We start from the raw sequence: 17,825 nt of genomic DNA, 5'->3' as shown, positions 1-17,825 counted from the left end.
AGTTTTGGTCAAAAAGACATCTGAATAATGAAGATGTTTTCTAAGTTCAAGCAACCGGTGTGTTGTGAGATGATAACCTTTTCATAATATTGGAAAGAAAGTGCAACAACCAGTTACTGAAGATGGCCTATACAACCAGCTCTGTAAACTGGAAAAGATAAAAAGACAAACACAAGACACAAACAGAAATCACAAATAAATAAAAGATCAAACTCCTATAACCAGAGACCATAAAACCAACTTTTTTAATAGACTACCTACTTTAAAGTTTGGAGTGAGCAGTGATTTTAATTGTCCTACTTGAGATGCTCCACAGATGCCTGATTTTCAGACCACAAAGCTCAATTGTTTTCTGACAATCAGGCCACCTTCAGGTCACAGCATTTTTTTCAGAAAAACACAGAAACACTTATTGGAATAACAGGGAAATATTTGTGTCATTTCATATTATGTATTTGTCATTGTCACTGTCATAGATCAGTCAAAAATCAGAAAAGACTTATTTAAGGTAAGGTTTAGTAACAGTCTGCTTCTTTTAAGTAAATCACATTGATGCTCCCAACAGAAATGATAACTCTAATTCTGCAAAGTGTTGCTTGTTGCTACAGAGTGATTCCTGAAGGACCACCCCACAGAAATAACAGTAGTAAAGCAGTAACAACAGCAGTTAGTTCCTTTCCCAAAGAACTTTAGAACTGAATGGTAGTTAAAAATCTCCCTATTTTTAGGATTCTTCTTCTTCTGGTAAAGGTTTTTATTACTTCTTTTCATCCATTTTCAAAATGTAGCATAAATGGACCTACTACAAAGTAAGCTGTCATGGAAAGAAAGACAGGTATTCTACAGAAAGATGACAGAAAAGACACAGGTTTAAAAAGGCACATAGGGATTTAATTACTCACTTTCCATTAAAATTAATGTAAGAGTTGTCACTACTTCCACAGACAACTGAAAATTTACTCTTTTGTAAAGAAGATGTTATGTCTCCCAGATGAACGTCAAATTTTAACAATATAAATATATCATCACATTACCTGGGACAGAACAACCCAAGAGCCCGACACAGGCTAGGATCTCTGTGGCTGGGGAGCAGCCTTGCTGGCTGGGGGTCCTGGTCGACAAGAAGCTGCACGGGGGTCAGCAGCGCGCTGCCGCAGCAACAAAGGCAAATAAGATCCTGGGCTGCATCTGCAGGGGCATCGCTAGCAGAGACAGAGATGTGATCTTCCCACTCTACTCAGCGCTTGTCAGGCCACACCTGGAGTACTGTGCCCAGTGCTGGCCCCCACAATTCAAGAAAGATGTGGACAAACTGAAGAGTGTCCAAAGGAGGGCCACAAAGATGATTGAAGAGCTGGAGAAACTGCCCTATGAGGAAAGGCTGAAGGAGTTAGGTCTTTTCTCACTGGAGAAGAGAAGGCTCAGAGGGACCTCAACACAGTATTCCAGTACTTAAAGGGCAGCTACAAAGAGGACAGAAGCTCTCTCTTCACAAGGAGCCACATGGAGATGACAAGGGGCAACAGGTACAAGTTACACTGGGAGAGGGTTCATCTTGACATAAGAAAGAAATTTTTTTACAGTGAGAACAATCAATGACTGAAACAACCTCCCCAGAGACGTGCTGGAGTCCCCATTGCTGGAGGTTTTCAAGATGTGACTGGACAGGGTGCTAGATAATCTCATCTAGGCTTCCTCTCCCACAGAAAGTTGGACCAGCTGATCTTTCAAGGTTCCTTACAACCTGGGCTGTTCTATGATTCTATGACTTTCAATGAGCTTTGGTTTAATCAGGTTTTGTCATTTTAGATTTTAAGATAATGGCGAAGGCTGTAATGAGTATTAGAATATTTAGCTAAATGTCAAGAATGATCTTGCTCGCTCTAGGAAAACTATATCCCAGTAAGAAACTATCCAGCACCTTGTGTTTCCTGGTGTGGAGGTTTTGCAGGAAGGAAAAATGGGATCTGAGAAATACATCACTTCCCATCTTCCTCCTCAGGGTTGATTCTTTTTCCTGTAACAAAGCTTCAAACCTAGACAAAAATCAGGTCTTCCTTCAGGATTATTATCACTTGGGCCCCTCCAAGTTCTGCCAGGTGGGAGAAATCCCAGTACATCCTAATCCACTTTTGTTTATACCACTTTCCCCTTTCTTTTTATTTACCTAATCAAATAGGTCACACACTGGGAAGAAGCCAAAGAGCCCTTTAATTAACTGAACATTCTTAGATTATTTGTGCCTTGTTTTTCCTTCTTCTCCATTCAAAACTAAGGTCTTTGCCTCTCCTCTCCTCTCTTTTTAAAATACTAAAGCAAAACCAAAACCCAAATATGAGATATACCAAAATATGGAGATTGTTTTGTTTAAAAAAAAAAGTTCAGGTTATTCAATATGAAATCTCTGAAGATGATTATTTACATTGAATGACTTTTACCCTAGTTTAAATTTAAGGAAGATATTTGAATAGAAGAGGCTGTCCCAAGTTCCTCTGAAGTATTGGCATTTTTTCCAAAATGTGCTATGTCTCATATGAAAGGAAGCTGAAACACCATTAAACATTTAGTTTATAGATTTATTTATGACAGGAAATACATTCTTCCTTAGGGAACGAAACTGTTCTGAAACAGTTGAACAATGTTGCTGAACTTGTCAGCTTCAAACAGAAGGCCAAGTATAATCCTCTAGCATCCACCCCCCATCTGAACTGTTCACTCAAATATAGCACAGTGTAAGGACTCACTGTTTAGCACAGAATAATGACAACAGTTATGTGACAGAGTTTTTTAACAGGTGCATAAAACTGCAGACTTTGACTCTTCTCAGAAGTGTGCATGTTGGAGGGAATGGGGGAAGAAAAGTAGAGAATCGCCATTAAATACACTTTCTTCTTAATCTTGCAGAGGAGATGCTGGCAGCTGCTTCTAAAAATCCCATAACTGTTGTATTGGGTTTGCGTGGCAAGGTTTTGGTAGCGGGGGGGCTACAGGGGTGGCTTCTGTGAGAAGTGGCTAGAAGCTTCCCCCATGTCCAATAGAGCCAATGCCAGCCAGCTCCAAGACAGACCTGCTGCTGGCCAAGGCCGAGCCCATCAGCAATGGTGGTAGTGCCTCTGGGATAACATATTTAAGAAGCAGGGGGAAATAATCTGCACAACAGCAACTGCAGCTGGAAAGAGGAGTGAGAATATGTGAGAGAAACAGCCCTGCAGACACCAAGGTCAGTGAAGGAGGGGCAGAGATGCTCCAGGCGCCCAAGAAGAGATTCTCCTCCAGCCCATGGTGAAGACCATGGTGAGGCAGGCTGTCCCCCTGCAGCCCATGGAGTTAACGGTGGAGCAGATCTCCACCTGCAGCCTGTGGAGGACCCCACACCGGAGCAGGTGGATGCATCCAAAGGAGGCTGCGACCCCATGGGAAGCCTGCACTGGAGCAGGACTTGTGGCTTTGGAGCAGGACTTTCCTGGCAGGACTTGTGACCCTGTGGGGGACCCATGCTGGAGCAGTCTGTTCCTGAAGGACTGCACCCTGTGGAAGTGACCCATGCTGGAGCAGTTCGTGAAGAACTGTAGCCCATGGGAAGGACTCACACTGGAGAAGTTCATGGAGGAGTGTCCCCCGTGGGAGGGACCCCACGCTGGAGCAGGGGAAGAGTGTGAGGAGGAAGGAGCAGCAGAGACAACGTGTGATGAACTGACCGCAACCCCCATTCCCCATCGCCCTGCGCCACTCTCAGGGAGGAAGTAGAGAAATCGGGAGTAAAGTTAAGCCCGGGAAGAAGGGAGGGGTATGGGGAACGTGTTTCAAGATTTAGTTTTTATTTTTCATTAACCTACTCTGATTTGATCGGTAATAAATTAAACTAATTTCCCCAACTCAAGTCTGTTTAGCCCATGACAGTAACTGGTGAATGACCTCTCCTTGTCCTTATCTCAACCCATGAGCCTTTCATTATATTTTCTCTCCCCTGTCCAGCTGAGGAGGGGTGCAATAAAGTAGCTCTGGTAGGCACCTGGTGTCCAGACAGGGTCAACCCACCACAACTGTGGATGCCAGAGTGTGGATGCCAGATCTGCATAAAGGTTAACGTATCTATAGGATTACCCAGTGGGGCTGAGAAAGACACTGTTCTCCATGAGACAACCCACAGGCAGCTCTTCTGGGACTCTGTGCAAGGCTCTGCTTGCAATCCACAGTCAGAAAAGACAAGGACTACTGAGGTGTTCTTCCTTGCAACACGGAAAAGCTTTGTGTCAGGGGGCTCTTTCCTGCAGTGAGCATAATCCTCCCAGTAAAATTATATTAAAGGGGCAAGATAACTAATAGGTCATGGAGAGGAGAGCTATGCCCTTTAAATGTGTAACAGAAGGTACACAGTATAAAAAAGAGCATGCAGCTCAGCTCCATTTTTTTTTGTTTTTTATTTCCAGTGCACCTTATCCAAAACTATTCATGCAGTAGGAGACAAAGGAGAGGGGAGAAGGAGGAGATGGAAAGAGGCCCTTTCTTCAATCCTTTTCTCCAGCCTGCATCAGGGTGAAAGAAGAGGGAGCTATGCTAGCACTGTCACCTAGCGCATAAATGCCCGAGTTGCATTATCCAGGAGGATGTATTACTTCTGCATACTGGAGGGCTCCTGGGGACATAACACCATCTCTTGCTTCTAGGGGAAGGTCAGATCAAAGGAGGAGGCAGATTTTCCCTATTCACTGCTAAAAACTGCAATTGATGGCACATTATCACCCCAGATAAAGTAAAACATTTGGATTAGGGGACTTCGCTGTTTGGACCCTGGGAAGAGAGACAGAAAATGAAGGGACATCAGTGATGTAATGGTTCTTCTGAAACAAAAATATTACCCAGTGTAGAAAAAACAATGTACATAATTGAGATGACAATAATAAATAAATATCACTAGCACTGGCCAGAAGAGGCTTTCTTCATTTTAAAGCAGGCAGACCAAAAAGCAGGTGCAGACAGCTCAGTCACTGAAAGGAGAGGCAGATGCTGTAGCAATGCAGCACAGGGCAGCAGCTGCCTGACAGCATCTCAGCAGCTGGAAATACAGACGCTCAGGTAGCAACCACCTCTACAGCTGCAAAGGGCAAGGCATTTTCCCCTCTAGGTCCCACTCAGAGGCCTCTGGGATCACCTGTGCCTATTAACTCAGTGAGGTGACAATTCAAGCCTAGCAGCATTTTCTGTTCATGCTTATGTGGTCAGACTGCATAAAAGCCAATAAAGCACTATTTTTATGCAAAATCTGTGCTTGTTTCTCAGTGTATTACTGCTTATCTTCTGTGAGTCCTTGTAGGTTTGTGTATTATCTCATATCACTGCTTTTATTTCGTTTTTGTGTAATGTGTTCCATCTCTTCTCCATCTCAGGAGATAAGAAAAATAGTTTTGTAGTTGATAGTGGAAACCTGACTTTTAATTTTTATATGACAGAAGACACACTGAGGGAAGAAGAGAACAGATATTTAGAACTTAGGATATATAAAAGTTCAGCACTCAGCTACCCTGGGTTCCCTAGCCAATTCTTTAAATATTCACAGATAATTTTAAATTATATGGGGTTTTGTCTTTTTTTATATAAAGATATAACATCACTGTACACATGGCCATTCTCATTTTCTTAGGATTTTTGTCCACTGCTCCCTTTGTAAAGATGTAACAATGTCAACCTCCTGAAATTCTTATGTGCACCACAGATTTAATTATTTATTCACCTGGTTGATTGTGTTGCCGATGTTCTTGTTATTATTGCTTTCTTTTTGGCTGAATAAAGAGTCAATGACAATAATAACAATAGAAAATTTCAGCTTCAGCATGGAAATTCTCACTGACTGGAACAGTCAAAACCAGAATGTGATGTTTTGGCAGCTGCACAAAGTGCCCCAATCCAAGCCCAGGGGCAAAACAGTATCATAGGATATCTTCCATCCTAGGTAACCAAGAATGCAGGGTGGTTTTTTTCATAAAGGACACAACTTCAACACTTGACTTTACTCTGTCTAAAGTCTTTTTTTTTCCAGGTGATTGTCCTAGTAACTAATCTATTTACTATTCTTGAGCAAGTTTTTCTCTGATCAGAAATTTACCAAAATCTGGTAAATTTGCCTGATGAAAATCTGGCAAGACATTTCTATGGAAGTTTTTGGTTTTGATCATTCCGTGTTCTCAGCCAAAAAGTGTTTTCCATGGAAAATTCCCAACCAGCTCTACTACGAGCCAAACATCTGGAATATTACTTGAAGGCATTTGTGTCTGGAATGGCTGCTGAACCGTGAGAATCAGACCAGTGAGAGAAGTCACACCGTGACCTTAAACCTAACCCCACAATCCAGCTGCACATCCTGTGGCCACAAATCCCATGCGGGAATCTAAATCTTGAAATCCTTGCTGGTTGTCCCTGTGCATGTACTTATATCACATGGAGAAGGAAATAAAGTATCTGCTCACTGTGAGGCACTAGGACAAAGTTACGACCTAGGTGCAGCCATCATAGTAAGGTTTTGTCTGCCTTAGGGAACAGGACATATGACTGAATTACAGAGGCATTTATATACTCAGCTAAATCTAAATACGGTGAGTAACAAAGAGTTCTGAACATGTAGTAGTCACTACGAGCTGATAAACAATGGAAAAGTCCACAAGGTGCCCTGAGTACCTACCCTGGTTTCTACAAGTATGCTTTATCTTTGCCATGGAGACAAGTATAGACAGAAAGGCGCTTGTGCTTCCTACTCACAGAACAATAATGTCAGAGAAAGCATGGCATGAGACAAGAATGGCCAGGTCCAAAGACAAAACCTCTTCTCAGTGATCCTCACATTATTAATTAGCTCTCTGCTCATCTTTCAGGTCTCTCCCTCCCAGCAGTCAGAAATAGAATATATTCATAGCCTTCTAATTAATTAACTCAAACTGGGTTTACACTGGATTGCCAATCCTGATATCATGCCTCTGTGCCCTGCAACTGCATGCACAGCATGCTGACCTTCATCCTGTGCAGGATCAAGCCCTGGTAGCTTTGAAAGTCTACCTTCATCGTCTACTGCAGACTTTACTTAAGTACCTGATTAAAACAAGAAATGCATGTCACCTGAACAAATAACCAACTCTTTGGGAAACTTCCTTCTTCAGCAGAATAAATATCAATCTAATTTTCAGACCAGCCTCTTCCACAAAGCTGCTGTTGTGCACCCACTAGTCATATTAAACCCCACTTATCCTTGTTATTGCAACACATATGCAGTAACACTGTCATACAGTGGGTGTAACATATAATTGGATATGACAAAGTCCCTTCTAAAGAATAGAAGTTGCAAATAATGGGTGTGGGTTTGGTTTTTTTAAAGCAATTGATAATTATTAAAATCAGACAAAAGGAAGCACTTGAGTGAAAATTACTGGAGGGCTGAGGAAAGTTAATTTTCCCTTAGGGTAGCCTAACAAAATCTGCAGTTTCCCAGATGCCTGGGGAGATGTGCTTCAATACAGATCAACTTGTCTCATTTCGCATTTCCAAAGGCGCTGGGCCAAACTGAGGTATGGCATCATGAACTCTCCTCAAGTCCAGGGAACCTGTCACCAGGGCTGACTTTGGCTCACCATCTCCCAAGCATGCTCTCAAGGAAAAGTATCAAGCTTCCCCCTGAGACGTGCAGCTCTGAATGCTCCCCAAAGGAGTTGTGCTGCCCTAATGTTGGTAAGCCTGTGGAACTAAGAACTCTTGTACTGGCTCTTTGGTCGTTTTTATTAAAAAAGTCTCTTAATGCAAGCGTTTCTTTTGTGAAACTATTGCTTTTGAACACAAGGAAATTTCTAATTTGAAGTTATCCAGCCTGAAATAGGATATTATATACCTTCCAGAGTCTGATGTAGACATTAGGTACAAGGCAAAGTTGCTAGGAGACCACAGATGGAGCAAGGAGCATTGCAGTAACGCAGCAGCTTTTCACACAGGGCTGATGAGAACGCCTGCATCAGCAGTCAGCCTTTCACAATTTAAAACAAAAACCTTCTACTGCTTACGTAAAGATGCACATTTGGTGAGGACCACGAAATTGTTATAAAACTAGCACTCCACAATCTAAATTAAAAGCAAGGCAAGAAACACTGAAAAGGATTACACAGACAACACTTGCTAAACTACTCTCTCTCATTGTATGTTTGGGAATGGCCGCCTCATTTAGAAAGTGAAAAAAAGCATATATTCAAGCAAATGTTGGCACTTTCACTCTACTTGTGTTCTGAGCCCAAGTGCTGTATTACCGTAATGCAAAGGGGAATACTTAATGAGCCAGCAGAAGATGCTTACGCACACTAAAATTCATTGCCCATTTCCACGTTATTTAGAAAAGTGTGTTACTCTCACTGTGGACATGAGCCATTACGATCCACAGAACCCTTTTGTCTCTTCCGTACCAGAGTTCATGCTTATTAAAATTTACCAGTTGGCAAGCAGAGGTTAGAGTTTTATCAAACTCAGGCTTTCACTGTTCCAGTCATCATGACCACAGGTATTTAAATAGACAACACAAACCAAAACTAATGCAGCTGCATGGCTGTAAAGTCACACACCTTAGACATGCTACAGAAATGGTTCTACTTGTAAAACATTATTTGTCACCTACATTGTATACATGGGAGGTTGAAGTATAGAACGTCTGGATAACATCTAAAATTCAAATGGAAAGGCTGTGACTGAATAAAGATTTGAACTTGTGTTTTAGTCCAGCTCCTTCCAGTGGGACTGTCCACCCTTCTGAGAGCTCATTAGCCTGTTCCCCGTTGAGGTAGGACTTATCTGACAAATATTCATTCAAATATTTGATTATAAAGTAGACACTGAAACCACGTCAGATGAATACAGGCTAAAATAGCTTCACTCTCTCCATTTAAAGAGGGAGCTACAGTAATAAGTTGAGTTGTAGCTGTTCACACTGTCAGTGTTTGATATTAGATGAGGTTAATCCCACCCTTCACATGAAATGGTCCCTCTGCCATGCTGTTGTTCTTTCTCTAGCTGATAGATGAAGACAGGCTCTTGTGTTGATAGTGCTAATGCCAGAGCACACTGTTTGAGTGCAGCTTATAAATCCAATAATAAAATAGGTTTGTCAAGGCACATCTGAAAGTTAGAAGCTGCAAGTGCATCAAGCACTCAATCTTGATAATAAAGAAACAACTGAGCTGAGGACCAGACTATGTACCAAATACAAGGTCCCATCTACCCCACCTGAGAATAAATTAATCGAATTGAAGCCAATATCAGCTAGAGTTTTTCTGCAGTACTCTATTTAGATTATTTCATGAACTAGTCATTAGGAGGTGAGCAAAAAGAAAGGTGAGGGTATTTGCTTCAGTTTGTGATTACAGTATTTACAGGCCTAATCCTCATTTTATTGTAACATAATCATTTGAAAGATACATGACATTTTTCTGCTGTAGAGGAATATATTTTAAAACATGTTTTGAATTACTGTGGTAGGACCCAACCTTTATGTTCCAGACAGGAACACCTGTACACAACAGATCTACATAATTGTCGTTAATGTCAGCAGCTTCATGTAAATAATTTACTTTTCCTCTGTGTGTTCCTAGTTCTGTATCTCTTCACAACCCTATTAGGACCACCTTCATACACAATAAAAACAAGCAGATAATCTTAGAGAATAACCTCTTGGGAAATCTCAGTAGTCAAAACTAGGTATGTTCTGCCAGAGCAGCCCTTTTAACAACAAACTGAAAAGGAAGCCTTTCTGTTTCTTTGGGATATACACTGCACATTAATTAATCAGGCAAGATCTGAAGCATGATAAATAGTGATGCCACTGATAATATCCTATGGGTTTTAACACATCAAATGAGATCTGCATTGCAACCTTTATCTCTAAAGGTCAATGCTCTGGAGAATTCTTCTTACAGCATTATCTCTAGCTATTGAAATTAATGTACTTCCACTTTATCTAAAAAATGTAGTAAAAGATGAAGCATATCCTAAATTCAAGTAACACTCACTTAAATGTAGCAGGCAATTTTAAATCAATATTTTCAAACTACAGTCATAGGGCACTACATATAATTAGTCGTACAGAACCTAAATCAAACGAGTGCTTCGGGACTAAAAAGTGTTTTCCTGAAAGGATATAAATGTATATCCAATTCCACGTGCAGAGTCTGAGCCAAAAGTCCTTCTTTTGTACTAAGGCCTTAGTTCACACTAAAGTAATGGGATTTTGCCTCAAATGGAACTGAGTTTAAAAAAAATCATAGAGGGACCTGAAGCCTTCTCCATCACTCACAGGAGAACGATCAGCCCATTTTCTGTTACAAATATTTATTTCGAAAAGAGCAGACTACGTTACAACACTGATCATAGGATTTGTGGAGGCTGCTACAATATAGCTCGCTCACTCTTTCTGCAAAACAGCATTTTTTCATTACCCTGCAAATCACAGGCTATTCACTCAGGTATTAGGAGTGCAGGGTCGGAGTCTCCATTCTGCTTGTGCATTGCTGCTGCCTTTGGCTCTGCTGGAAGTGTCAAATGCCTGAGTACATGTCAGCTGCACACCATGGTGCTCTCATCAGCATGCTACGAGCTCTGAGTCAGGGGGCGGGAGCATCATCTGGATATAAACCAGACCTGCTTTATACACCTTGTCACCATCCCGAGGTCCATTGCTGTTTACTGGCCACACGAGCATTGCTCTAAGGGGCAGGTTTTTCATAAAGGGGACGTGACCGTACAAGCGAGGTATTTTTGTGATTGCTACAATGAATAGTTTCAAATGATAACTGTGTACCCAGATAACAAACTTCATTTGATTGTCTGCTAATGCACTTTATAGGTGAAAATCTTATCCTAAATTCCCACTTATGTAATATGGTATTTTTTTATTCATTCATTTACTTTTTCTTCCTAACTTCCTGAGTCTCTCTCTGAGACTCTAAGTGGCATTCAATAAGATATCTGCTGCTATCACAGGGATGAACACTTCAAGCACTACAAAAAGTAAATATTTGCATTCTGGTGAATTCAGTCCTGAGATGACAACAAAATATATCCATCAAAGTAATTTAGAGAATATATATGTTCCATAAACCATAATCATAAAGTCAGACATATCTAATTGAGTATTCATCAAATAAAAAGCGCTACATTTCATAATTGCAGTTAGGTTTCCCTAGAGCTGAAATCTCTGTAACCAGGACAACCCAAACAGATTCATAATGACTCTGCCTGAAAAAACATGACCCCCTAAGTAATTAGCCTCTTAAATGTGCATCGTATCAGTCACACCCCACAAATCTGGGGAATGACTTGTGAATTCATGGTTTCCAGTGCTGACCTCAGAGAGCTTAAACAAGAGATATGCCTCTGGAAAAGAAATCCCCTGCAAACACCAAGGAGACTTTAGCATGTTTGCTTCTTGCTAGACAATACAATCAGAACAGAATAACTGCTGTATTTGGGCCCCTCAGTACAAGAAGGACATTCAGTTGCTGGTGCATGTCCAGAGAAGGGCAACGAAGCTGGTGAAGGGCCTGGAGAACAAGTCTTATGAGAAGCGGCTGAGGGAACTGGGATTGTTTAGTCTGGAGAAAAGGAGGCTGAGGGGAGACCTTATCGCTCTCTACAACTACCTGAAAGGAGGTTGTAGTGAGGTGGGTGTTGGTCTCTTCTCCCAAGAAACAAGTGATAGGATGAGAGGAAATGGCCTCAAGTTGCATTAGGAGAGGTTTAGATTGGATATCAGGAAAAATTTCTTTACTGAAAGGGTGGTCAAGCATTGGAACAGGCTGCCCAGAGAGGCATTGGTGTCACCATCCCTGGAGGAGTTCAGAAAACATGTAGACGTGGCACTTCAGAACATGGTTTAGTAGGCATGGAGGTGTTGGGTTGATGGTTGGACGAGGTGATCCTAGGTCTTTTCCAACCTTAATGATTCTATGATTCTATGATTGTTAGCCTACTAACAGAAATCAAAATTCAAATAACTGTGCTGTCATGTATTATATAAAGTGGCTGAGAATAATTTCTTCCCATTTAATCAAGGCTTATCAGCCAGTTTTGGGGGGAGAGAAAAGAGAACACTGTTGTTTACTCCTGAGATCAGAAGGTCCCTTATTTTTAGGAATTATGTTTTGAAAAATGGTCTCAGACTTAGTGAAGTAATTGTCTTACTTCGTCAAAATAGTTACTAGACTGCCCTGAAGAATAAAGTTGGAATTTAGTCACAGCAACTCATGAAAGCTATCAAAGATTTCAAAAGTTGAGCATGAGGAAAACTGCCCTCTGATTTCAAGTTCTTTTCAAATATCCACGTACTGATGTAGGTTTTTTGATACAAGAAAACAAAAGCTGTGTCAGCATTCTATATTCAACACACTTGGCAAGGACTCAGGAAATGTGACTTGTGCTTGGTAACATGAATCACAGATAAGAATTAAGGTCAAAATACAGTCAAAATACTGCATTTGTTTTGCCATCCATATGAACAGGACCAGCTCAAAGTAACCACACTATAGTACAATTTAATTCACTGTTTAGAAGTCAAGCCACTTATAAATGTCTTATAGACTACATTGTGTACTTTGTATCTAATGTTAATGAATATTTAAATACTTTAATGGCAAAGCTTAATTGTAAAATGTTTCATGTAGTAAGTCTCCTATTAATGGTTCTAAGCTGAGTCCATAGTAATTGTTACACATACCTAGGGGTTCCTTAAACTTCAGGTAGATTATAGAACCATAGAATCCTGAGTTGGAAGGGACCCACGAGGATCATCAAGTCCAACTCCTGACTCCACACAGGGCAACCTAAAAGTTAAACCATGTATCTAAGGGCGTTGTCCAACCACTTGAACACCGACAGGCTTGGGGCCATGACCACTTCCCTGGGGAACTTGTTCCAGTGCTTGACCACTTTTTCCTAACATCCAATCTGAACTACGCCTGACGCAGCTTTAAGACATTATTATGCACACAGAGCATTTGTTAACGGGAATCTGTGGCACGATGGGCACCTTCACATTTTTTTAAGTGAAAAACTGGCAGCTAACAAAAATAGGGATCACTCTAGCCAATTCAACATTGGCTGGAAGGTGAAGTCATGCCAACTCCATTTAGAAATAATGCATATGTTTTTAACTGTGATGATCATTGACATAACCACTAAGAAAAACTATGTGTTCTTTGCCATTTGTAGGAGGATTCATCTGACAGAGTGTAGAAGCTTACAGTGTAGACATCCACATTTAGGCTAAGTCCATAGACTTCCCTTACACACAAGTGAGAAAATACATATTTTTAGGGTGTGATTCATCTCATCCTAGAGCAGACACCTAAACTAGGACAAATTAAAGTAGACTTCTCCAAAAGTCTTTATTTCAATTGTTTTACAGGGTAGACATCCATGTGAGAGGAATCCTAACCTTAATATATTTAAAATCAAATCAAGATGCCTCTATGAAAGAAGCTTTTTAAAACATGATTTACCAGGTTAGGTACAAACGTAACAACAATATTCTACGGCTTTTGTCACCCAGGAGGTGCGATTAGTTGATATCACCATCCCTCCTGCCCTGAAATCTATGACACCTAAAACTGAAGACAGGACACCTAACACCCACTGAGGAGCTTCTCAGTACCTCTACATTCAGTTTAAGTACAATGAACTGACTTTTCTCTTCTGAATTCTAAAGGAGGTTTATTAGCACCTTTTGAAAGTTTGGTTATTCCTAGCATTTTATTCTATGCAAGCATTTTTCCTCTCCACTGTCTTTATAGTCTTTCTTTTATAGGTTTTCTTATGCAGCCACTGAAATCATGAGGAATTTTCTGAAAAATAATGACAGTGGTAATGAAAACAGTCACAAACTGTGTCTCTCAGAGTAAAAAATACACCTTCAAAATTTCCCTACAATTGCAGCAATCACTCAAAAGTGAAAAGATGGAAAGGATCTGGAAGACAGCTCTCCCAGCCTGTGACAGTGTAGCTAGAATGTATTAATCAGCTATAGTCATTGGGAAAATAGAGAAATCATAAAAATATCTAGAAAATCTATGTTAATATGATTAAATTAATACCTGTTTGAAACAGTTGTATATCAAAACTGAAAATACTATGTCTTCTGATATCTTCAGACAATATGTCTTTTAATGCTTATTTCGTGTTCGATGAATGTCCACATGAAGCTTTAAAAAAATTTTCTTCAAGCGTCCAAGATGTTTCTTCAGAAAGTTATTCTTTTGAATATGTGGACATTTTTCAATAATCAAATAAATATTTTATTTTGACATTTAAAAGAATTCATCAGCAGCATCAATATCTAAAAATAATATTTAATCCAGAACACAATATATTTTCATTTGAATATTGTATTGCCATATTTCATGGAATTTCTAGCTTGGTTGCCTTGCATCCACACTCTCCTTTCTGGGAAGAACAATTCATCTGGATTAAATCTCTCCTGATTCACCATTCACAAAGAGTTCAAGGAATATAGTTCAAGATACGACCTAACTAATAGATAGAGAAGAGTTTGAACTCAGAAGTATACAATTTTATTGGTCAAGGAGCATCACAGCAACATCCCTGAATACATTTTTAAAAATTTTACCTCCTTTCTGTCAAGTTTTAAACCTCCAAAGCAAGTCTTTCAATCTTTGGGGGGAAAAAAAAAATAAAAAGCAAGCATTTTACAAAGTGCATTTCAACCATGATGTAAATCATCCCATGGAAGTCTGTCCGACCTTCTCATGCAGCTACATATGGCTTTTGTTATAGGCTTTAGACAGTGTTGAATAATTGTTCTACATAATCCCCCCATTTTCTTTGAAAACAAAAGTTTTGTATTATGGGAAGAACAATGTAACCAGAAACAGGAGTGAGAAACAGGAGTACACATAATGAAAACAATGTGTAATCTGACCCTTGAAAAAGAAAGGCACATATATATCTTCATGGTTTTTCTTCCTTGCTGAACCTCCATCTTCTACCTAAACATTACCAATTCTAAATGCCAGCAGCTACAAGGTTGGTATAAGATCAAGAGAAGCCCAACAGCAGTGGAACTTTAAAATGGTAGAAAAGGACAAGTGGTTTTCCATCTCCTGATACTTTTGTACCAATCTAGGCAAAGGAACTGGAATTGTGTGGGAAGGAAGCACATTAACACTGAGAAAGGGCTGGCAGTCTACACATTCTTCTTTTATACAGGTCAACAACTATTTAGAAAAGAGACACGAGGACCCTTAGAGCCACAGAACTCTCTGAGTGCCTCTACACTAGTGCTGAAGTTCAGATAAGGAGCCCACTTCTGAAGCGAATTTCCCAATTGCCATCACATACTGAGCTTTGGCTTGTAGCATGGGACAGTCCTGGATCATGTGAACTATCTTCTTCTCACACTAAACTGAACTGGGAGAAGGGCTCCAGGAGTGTCTCTGATGCCCTCCAGCCACAAACAGGCATTCAATGCATACGACAAGGCGACAGCTAGTCTGTGTGGTCTACTGTGCTTACTAAAGTAAGGCATAGCTTACATGATTGTTGATGGGCACCAGTGAAATACATTTCCATAAAAAAGACTGTGATATATTGATGCAATTTTAAATTATCCTAGCAATAAACAGATTTCTACCGACTGAACACGATGGAATTAATCAGGTCTACATACCACTGACTAGCTGAGAATAAAGAGCAAAGGGGTTACCTTAATAGGGCTCCCATCTGGAGTGAGAACCTCTTCTGAAAGCTCCATCATCTTCAGTGCCATCAGGGCAATAGCTTTAGCATGACTAAGACTTTTCTTATGGAGCCCTGCTGCAACGCAGTATGCATCACCTATTGTTTCCACCTGGAGCAATCAGACAAATCAAATGTTAAAGTATGATAATGAGAAGAGATCCCTACCATTAGTTATCTGCAATCAAATAGCATTGCTTAAAAACATGTGAGCAAAACATCCATAAAATAAGCAATTAGACAACGGAGCATAATTACCTGAGTTTGCAAACAGGTGCAGTCAAAACCTGACACGCAATTGCATAGTGGTTCATCACCATTATAACTAAAGAAGATCATTACATCTAGAACAGTGTATGCCATCAGCTAAGATATGACAACATTTTCCCATAGAAGTAATACAGAAAACTCTGTTTTCCTAAATGAGAAATTGCTTGCAGCTTTGTTTGACACTATCCTGTCTGAGTTTGCTGTTGAGTAAGAATAGTGCTACATGATAATAATTCATAATTATTATTTGCTCTGCTAGAAAGGTATATCAGGAAGAGAATTAGAAAAAGCAAAACATCACTGTAAAAAACAGTGAAAAGTCTTTAACTTCTCATTACCAGGTAGCTCTTCCTGGTATAGGGATAATTTACAAATAGATGCTATTGCTACAGATTTTCGACTGCACCTGTCTCTGTTATTTTCAAATAAGAATTGTTGCCTCTCTCTCCTATGCAGGCTACCTGACTGTGAATTCCCTACCTTCAGGCATCAAGTTCGGCAGACTGATCCCTCTGGTCTCTTCAGACAGGCCTTACCTCTCTCTTACCCTTCATTTTCTTTAAAGAAAGCTGTCCCTCAAGAGGAAGTGGGAGCAAAAGAAATTACAGAGGCCCTCTGGCTCTGGATAAAGGCAGCCTGAGAAACACTGAAGCCCTCAAGTTCTGCAGCTTTATTGACAGCATTGTGTTTTGCAGTCTGCTTGCCCACACATCTGCAACATGCTCTGCACACAGTCCATTAACACATGCCCAAGCAGACTCAGCCCTCAAGGATTAGCTTGGGTTTTGCTACATAACTAATCTGGCTTTCACCCTGCCCACAACACTACAGGAATGCCAGAAAAGGCTTCAGAAAAGACTACAGTGAGAAAAAAGCATGCACTGAGCAAGGAGTTATTCAGGGCATAAATATAGCTGATTCTTCTCTCTGCAGGGATTCTACTAATATTAGTAGACCTGGACCTACTCAGATTAATTTCCAGTCCTGATAAACAGAATTGGAAATAGTATCTCAAGAAGTAAGCATTACATGTAAATGTACCCGGAGCATGAATCTAGAACAGCATTATGAACAAATATTTCCCAGCATCAAACTTACAGAAACTACTACAAGCCCATTGCCAAGTTTGGCTCCTTAGCCTTTCCTGCTGATTATGCAGGAGGATACATAGAAGAAGCTGAGGGTTTCTCATGAGCTGAGAGCTGAGACAGCTGTTACAGCTTCCTCGTCACTTTTGGAAGCTCCTAATAGTACTTCTATATAGAAAAAAAACATGTAGGAGCAATCAATACTGCTGTCTGTCTGCCTGTTTTACCCAAGCCATATCTCAGGATCTCTGTCCACAAGAAGCAGATACTGCCAACTCCCTGCAGTTTAGGAGGTTGTCTTTCCAAAGACAAATGGATGCGCAAGTATATTGCAATGGCTGGTGAAAAATGTAGAAACTAGGGAAGAAAACACACGAGCAGAGTGAGAAAAAGTATCAGAAGTTAAAAAGACACTCTGGATGGCTAAGAAATAGGTGGTAAAAAAATCTTGAAATCAGAAGGAAGAATTAGCAGAAATCCAAATAACTGCACGTTGTCATCCCTAACAATTGTGGATGAACATAATCAGTTTGAATAGAAATAAAGGGGTTACTACAAAAAGAGCTGAGTCTATGACAACAAATACAAAAATGAAATACAAATTCTGCTCTTTGTTGAGCAATTTAATTTCAGAATGACTTTTCCACTGAAGTTAGTTGCATTACACCACTGTAAGCAATTATAGATCTGGGACCATATACT

At 40.2% G+C, this 17,825-nt stretch overlaps 1 protein-coding gene across 1 annotated transcript in view; it reads right to left on the bottom strand.

Moving 5' to 3' along the window:
• Positions 1–17,825, bottom strand: part of GUCY1A2 (guanylate cyclase 1 soluble subunit alpha 2) — a 169,010-nt gene that overhangs the window by 41,078 nt on the left and 110,107 nt on the right. Inside the window, exon 6 of the mRNA XM_072850613.1 lies at positions 15,734–15,877. Coding sequence (XP_072706714.1) covers positions 15,734–15,877 — 144 coding nt within the window. The remainder of the gene's footprint in view (positions 1–15,733; positions 15,878–17,825) is intronic.

The sequence above is a fragment of the Ciconia boyciana genome, chromosome 1 (genome assembly GCF_034638445.1).
Source record: "Ciconia boyciana chromosome 1, ASM3463844v1, whole genome shotgun sequence".
Taxonomy (NCBI): Eukaryota; Metazoa; Chordata; class Aves; order Ciconiiformes; family Ciconiidae; genus Ciconia; species Ciconia boyciana.
The sequence above is the reverse complement of the archived record's forward strand: the minus strand, read 5'-3'. Positions and strand labels throughout refer to the sequence as shown.